Raw genomic sequence first — 7500 nt, 5'->3', positions numbered from 1 at the left:
AGAGAGGAATATACGGGGGGGGGGGATTGGCCCTATTATTGCGCTGGAGAGCAAGTGCAGTAAAGTTGGCAGGTTTCGTATGAGTTGAAAATGGTCTGGTTGAGAGTGGATAGAGTGTAATGGACATCGCGAAAGGTAGACTTAGAATGATGTGGACATAATAAGGACGTAGTATAGAGTTGAATTGAAAGATGTGGAATGAGGGCGAGTAGCCAAGTACACACGAGAGAGGATGGGTGAAGGTGAAGGTAGATGGGTGGAGTACGTTAAGACGATTGGCAAGATCGTGCACATGTTACTTCTGTACTCTATTCGGTGAAGTCATACATATAAGTATGTGTGTGTGTGTGTGTGTGTGTGTGTGTGTGTTTCTTTTTGCGCTGACAAATTGTTTATGTCTAACTATCTATTATCATGTACAATGTATATAAAGTCACGCTGCTTGACTCGTAGTTTGGTAATTATTTGGAGTTGTAATAAACACGCGACCGGCCGTTTTCCCCACCTGTATTTACGCATTTCATAAGGTAAACATCAACGTCACTTCCCAGCTCGTCTTTTACCTTCTTTTACTGATTTCTACGTCACTCAAGAAAATTAATACTGAAACTAAGCGCTGTATGAGCAGGCGTCCTCTGCGTCCGGCACACCTGGCTGGCACTGGCTGAAGTCACACGGGCACTCGGACAGGCCTTGTGCCAGCTACATCTCCGTACCTTGGTACAGGGATTTGTCTTCGTTGTTATTTTGTTGGTATATACTATAGTTACATAGTTATTGATACTATCATGCCGAATATAGTGAAATGCATTTCCATCTTTCTGTCGAGATTACAGAGAAGACTACTTTTTGGTATGTAATGTGTGTGTTTCATGTACAAACGCGTGAAGATTTAACGGTTAAGCCTTCGAAACGAACAAACATAAAGACCCATTGGATGCATCGCGTCACTGAGGACCCGCATAACCTCCCGCCTTGCTATCTCCACCTACAGCCCTGCCCCTGCAAGTATCGACCACGCCCATCTAATCATGCCCCCGGCACTTGGGTTGCCTCCGTCATTTTCCTAATCCCATCATGCATTCCCGTCGTCTTACGTCTCCACCCTTTCCTCCGGCGGAGAGACTCGCCAGGTCCCCTTCGTTAACTTTCTTCTTCCCCTTCTTTAAATTTTCCAGCTTTTTATCTTCCTTCAGCATCGCTCTTTATCTTGAGTGTCGTTTCCTCGTTACTATCAATGTATTGTTATTTCCGTTCTCTTATCATTTTCCCTTTGCTTCTTATTACCCGCTAGGTGCCCTTGCAAGTTGAAGGAATCGGTGGGATACAGAATAAACCATTTACCAAGTGGCCAGATACTTTTTTTTTCTTTCTTTCTTAAAAAAAAATGGCTATGGCTAGGCTGTTGGCCCGTCTAATGTTTAATATATTTAATTGATGTTAGCACCACATGGAGTAAAATATTACAATTTAAGGTTTATTGTTTTTACCATATTTACTATTTTACTTTTTTGTTCTTTCATTTTAGGTGATATGTGATCATCAAGCAGAGACTTAAAGGAGGCCTTTCTTTGTTTCAGGATGGTGTGTGAGTGATGGGCACGGCGGAGCAGCAGAAGGAGCACTCCGGGGTTTCTGGATCGTCCAGCCTGGAGTGCGGGGAGGACGAGGCGGCCGCGAGGGCCCCTGTGTCCCGCGGCTCCTCAACGGGCGTGGCCGCGACGCCCTCCAATGCCAGTACCGGTGGAGCGTCAGGGAGCCGCCGGGGGCGTGCGTCGCCCACAAGTGCCTTCAGTAGGATTCCGCTCGCCAGATTTTGCGAGGAAAAGCGAGCGCGTCGTTGTAGGTTTTACCGAAATGGTGACCGTTGGTTCGGCGGGATGGTGGTGCCGGTGGGCGGGGACAAGCACAGGTCGTGGGAGTCCCTGCTGGCAGACTTGACACGGTTACTCGATCACTCCATCCACCTGACGGCGGGCGTGCGGCACGTGTTCACGCTGGACGGCACGCGGGTGACATCGCTTGACCAGATATGCGAGGCGGGCGAGTACGTGGTCTCCTCCTCGGAGACCTTTAAGCGCCTGGAATACACCCGCGCGCGGTTACCGCAATGGCGGGCGACTGCACGCCGCAACGAGGCGCTGCACGTGCCTCCGCGAACTACATACGTCACTCCGGCGTCCACGCCCGGCAACGAACTCCCTCCCAGCCTCATGGGCTCCTCCATGTCGGCGGATTCCCCCAAGGACTTCATCCGACCGAAACTCGTCACAGTGATCCGAAATGGAATCCGCCCCCGCAAGGCGGTCCGGATCCTGCTCAACCGCCGCACCGCCCGCAGTCTCGAGCAGGTCCTCTCGGACATTACACACGCTATCAAACTCGACACAGGCGCCGTCAGGAAAGTCTACACACTGGATGGCAGACAGGTCAGTACACGTCAGACACATGTTTTGATTTTGAATTATGTCATGTCTCAGGCGAAGTGACAGGTGGAGATTATAGTGCTGTGATTTGAACATACAAAAGTTCTCCGACAGCCCACAGAATTCACATCTCTAGGTGGGTTTAGAACAGGAACTTTTATGAAGTACGTTTTTATTATTATTACTATTACTATTATTATTATTATTATTATTATTATTATTATTATCATCATCATCATCATCATTATCATTATTATCATTATGTGAATTTGGAAAACGAAAACTAAGAAGTTGCTAGGAAATGAGAAAAGCTTGAGAAAATCGCTGTTCAGTAAGATTACGTAAAGTTTGATGGTTGCACATGCGAGAATTGCAATACGCAATTACATAATGTAGTATTACATTACGTTGCGTCTGTTGAAAGAGGCTAAGGATGGTGAATGTATAGAAACGTTTCATAGATTGTGACATGGGAAAGAACTTCGCGGGGTTTGTACTGTAATATGAGCATATATTTGTCACGTGAAAGGTTATTTGTACAGAAGAGAGAGCAGGACCTTGAAAGGATTTACCCCCTGCTTTCTTGTCTAGTAACTCAGCCTCCTGGGACGTCACGGCCACGGAAGGGGATGTTCGGGAGCCATGTAGAAAGCATACGTCGTTGGGAAGTCGGCCTTCCAAATTAGTGGATTAGTACATGATTATTTAGGTCGGAGATACCTTGTCGTTTATGAGGTCCATTTCTATGGTTATTTCTTATAAGTAAGAGAGATAGTTGTAGCTGAATTAAGTAAAGAGATGGACTTTGGGGAAACTTCTTTCAATTCCTTTTTTAAGTAGACGTGAATCATCGTTAAATATTGCTTTTGATCTATAACAACTATGTCAGACCATGCAATATCTTTCACAGATCACACAAAGAGTTGATATTGTGAAAAACAGTGCATGGAGACGAGAGGTAACGCTCTCTCTCTAACTGTATCCATCATTGGAACTCGACCGCAAGACTGGCTGCGCTGGATCTATTTTTGACATAATACCTGCAGCCCGTTTCTACTTGAATATTGGACGAAAGCGAAGATAGTGCGGTAACGCTGTAAGGTGAGAGGTACGAGGAAAGAGAGAGAGAGAGACAAGGATGAGGAAAGAGAGAGAGGGGAAGAGAGAGAGGGGAAGAGAGAGGGGGGGAGAGAGAGAGGGAAAGAGAGAGAGGGAAAGAGAGAGGGGGGAAGAGAGAGAGAGAAAGAGAGAGAGAGAGAGAGAGAGGGAGAGGGGGGGGGAGAGGTGAGAGAGGGTGAGAGAGAGCGGGAGAGGATGAGAGAGAAGTTGAGAGATAGTTTGATTTGATTTTGATAAGTTTTTTTTCTACTATATACAGTGTATACACATGGATAGGCATAGGCACCATGCCTAAATGGTTTGTACAGTTCATGTTAGATTCTGAGACATACATTGTTGGTGAAGTAGATATTACTGTGACCCTGTCAATTGACATGCTAGGGCAAAGACATAGTAATGCATGCATATTACTCTAGAAAGGCCTTGCGATTTTATCTGTGACAGGCAAAGTTCTTGTGTTTTTGCAATGTATCTGATAAAATGCCGTCCTCTATAAAAAGATGTTGCAATACTGTACAATGTTTCACGTTCAATCCTTTCACGAAACTCTTCAATCAGAGGACATATCATTACATAGTGGTCAAGGGTGTGTGAATAGGGTTGACTATACAACTTACATTCAATTCCCTCAGCATTGTTTGGTACACTATACTACCAGTAATATTTGTAGCTAAGCCGTAATCTTGGTCACTACATCAAGCTGCTTCGTAACTATGTACTGTCGTAGATATGCTTTGTCTTTGGACATAGCGCTATGGTGAATGATTGATCTGCTTGTCTCTTGCTCGAGTATTTCCTTTATGATCTAATGTACATGCTCAGTCGTTACACCAGTATCATACTCAATAGTATCCCTATGATGACTGCATGATTTAGACAGAACATCAACCATATCGTGTAACTTTAGATTTATGAGTGATTGGCGGTTACTGACGTAGCTGGGCACTGCGTTGGGTAAGGACCAAGCTCAGATCGAGTCAATACTCGTTGGCACATTCTCTCAGCACACGCTGACACAGGCGGGCTCGCCTCAGTGCATACAAGCCCGGCGTAGCAGCTGCTCCGCAAATCTGGCTTATCCTTAAACTTATGAGTGATGGTACCCACAGTATGATAGTGGTTACATCCTTCAGAAACAATGTTTAACCTATGCCTGGCTATTGACACGTGTTATCATATCTGTATGAGTTTAGAGAGGTTGAGAGAGAGATGGGGGGAGGTTGAGTGAGAGAGGGTGAGGTTGAGAGAGAGAGAGGTAGAGTTTGAAGGGGAAAGTGTCGGGTGACAATCGTGCAAATATAACAACGAAGATTATGTGAACGAAATCTGTCGACTTCACATCTTCGTGGTCGGCAGATCGAGTCCCGCGCAAACTCGTGAGTTTCCACTGTCACCTGGCGGTTACTGACGTAGCTGGGCACTGCGTTGGGTAAGGACCAAGCTCAGATCGAGTCAACACTCGTTGGCACATTCTCTCACGAGTCAGCACACGCTGACACAGGCGGGCTCGCCTCAGTGCATACAAGCCTGGCGTAGCATCTGCTCCGCAAATCTGGCTTATCCTTATCCTTATGAACGAAATCATTTTCGGGGAAGAATGGAGTTGTCTCCCGTTGTCTGTGCGTTCGGGTCTCTAGCCTCAGTTATCGTCGGTTCTGACTCCTACACATTCCTTGTTAGACCTCCCTTTCTTTATTTTGTTTGCGTTATCCTCGCCCCTCTCGGTAATGCCTCGGGCCGTGGGAGCGCTATTGCCCTCCGTCTCGTTGACGCTCATAGGGAAATAAAAGTCCACGAGGCGAAGGAAAAGGATTCAGAATTTTAAACAGTATTTTCATTACGCTACCCCCCCCATACACACGCGCACACACATACATACACACACCCCGATGATCTTCGCTTTGGCAGTACGAGATCATTTAAAGTTTGATAGAGAAGAGGTAAAGGTGGGTATGAGGGATCCTTGGCACGAGTCATGGTGTCGACATTGATGATGGTTTGACACTTGGGAGTTTGGGAGTTGTAATTTCTCAAATAGAAATTTCGATGGGTGATAATAATGGATATTGATGGATGCTGATGAAGATGGCAATCGGAAGTAAGAAGGTTATGTAACCAATGGATTACTTTATTTTCACGAGTGAATACGATAACTGGATATATTTTGCCTTCAGTTGTTGAATGTTAGCATGTAATATGCTAGAGAAGATGATATTCAGGCCAGTTGATAGAATGGCATAAAGGAAACAATGCGGTGAAGGGAATATGAATGGCATCTGAAAATGATAGGCTCAGGAAATCTCCGGGAAACTCAATGCGTGGAGAAAAAGAAGTTATGGAAATGTGAACCGAGGATTGTGAAGGGAGAATTTTTGTTTATGGATGCGGAAAGAGCAAGATCGTCAAAGTGACTAGACTTCCGGTATTAAAAGTGAAGTTGTTTGGCCATAATGTTTTAGGGGAATGTGTTCGCGTTGTTAAGTGTATCCTCTTACGGATGACATTTGAAGAGACGGAAATTAAAACGTGTAAGGAGCTGACCTCATCGACATGCACTGCAGCGCGTGTGCTTGGAAGCAGGAAGCCGATTCAGAGTAAAGATGAGTCGGGAACCATGACACGAGGGGCGAGCGGAGTATGTGAATGACGCTTATTAAGGCAATACATTAAGGGAACACTAGAAGAGAGAAGGGGAGGAGTTGTATACACCAGTGACGTGGCCCCTCGAGGCGTGTAAGGCGATACCGAGGCTGGGCTGAGGGTTAGGTGTTGGGGGTGGGGTGGGGATAGGGAGGGGATTGGACAGGGGTAGGAGGTGGGAGGTCATCCAGGGTGACGACACATGTTGGTCATCCCAGGTCGCACTTTCCACCCGCCTGTCAGCCCTGAAGATTGTGTAAAATTATATACCCACCAACATCTGACGTATCTAATAGTAAGAAATCTATGATATAGAAGGCAGGTGTTAATGATAGTGGCATTTTAGTCAGGTTAATGCAAGCCTACTAAATTGGGACACGCCCTGTTAATAACCGGAGCTGAAAGGAAAATGCTGAAGCCTTGCAACGGCCTCTTGCAATCGACTTTGGTTAGGAGTCTTGCGTTATAGAATTTTACATTTACGAGAGCGTAGATTTTAAATAATATCCCGAAGAAATGCAGTAGCATGAAAACTAATGCTCTGTCGTAAGTCGAGCAGCGCCTTTGTACTTCACTCTTATTTTATGATTTTTCTTTTCCTCTTGTTGCTATTGTATTCGTATCTTGGTTTTTACTGTTATTTTTCTATTTTGTTTTGTTTTCTCTCGTTTCTTCTTCTGTCGTCATATGTTATTATTATCCATTTGCCACTTTTGGTGTGTACTCTTTCCAAAGCGTATCTCCGTGAATCATTTGTGCCCCGACCGTGAACGCCCTTGTGTGCTCACACTTGGTACCTGCATCGGCCTCACTTTCCAAAGGAGAGCCACTTATCCTGTCTCGCCTTTTCCCCCTCGCCGCTCCCCTTGCTGCGTCCTGCCCGCCCTGGTTTCCGTCTCTGCTTTATAGTTGACATCTTTTGGTTCCTTTGTAATATCATTTTCTCTCCCAGCTAGTCGATTGTGCAAATACCCTTATTTCTCTGTGGCCTTTTTTGATGTTTGTACGCCAATTAGTGTTCGGGTTACACTGGCAAGGTTCCTTATTGTGGTTGGAACCACGTCCGCGAGGAAGACTCGCTATGGGGTGGGGGTTATTTTAGCAGGAATCTATCGAGTGTCATTACTTCTTGCCTTCATCTTTATCTCTTAATTTCGTGCCCTTAATTCTTGCATTTGTCTTCCTTATCTTTCGCCTTTGAGTCTGTATCTTGCCCTCATTTCCCTGGTTCTAACCCTCGTCTCCTAATCACTTGTTCTCCTTTCTTTGTCTCTTACCCATGCGTGCTGATTGCTTGCGTTCTTCTGTTTCCTTC

The 7500-nt window shown here is 45.5% G+C and overlaps 1 protein-coding gene across 14 annotated transcripts in view; it reads left to right on the top strand.

The window, feature by feature from the left end:
- The window catches only part of LOC122249995 (serine/threonine-protein kinase DCLK1), an 87632-nt gene that overhangs the window by 11904 nt on the left and 68228 nt on the right, over nt 1–7500 (top strand). For all 14 annotated transcript variants that reach the window (XR_015191429.1, XR_015191427.1, XR_015191428.1 and 11 more), the window contains exon 2: nt 1581–2429. Coding sequence is in view for 6 of the 14 variants with exons in the window: in XM_086542411.1 (XP_086398537.1) it covers nt 1596–2429 (834 nt within the window). In the remaining 8 variants the exon portion in view is untranslated. The remainder of the gene's footprint in view (nt 1–1580; nt 2430–7500) is intronic.

Source organism: Penaeus japonicus, unplaced genomic scaffold, assembly GCF_977035675.1.
Source record: "Penaeus japonicus unplaced genomic scaffold, GWHDUDI00000001_assembly GWHDUDI00000012, whole genome shotgun sequence".
NCBI classification, from domain to species: domain Eukaryota; kingdom Metazoa; phylum Arthropoda; class Malacostraca; order Decapoda; family Penaeidae; genus Penaeus; species Penaeus japonicus.
This window is presented reverse-complemented; position numbering and strand designations above follow the sequence as displayed.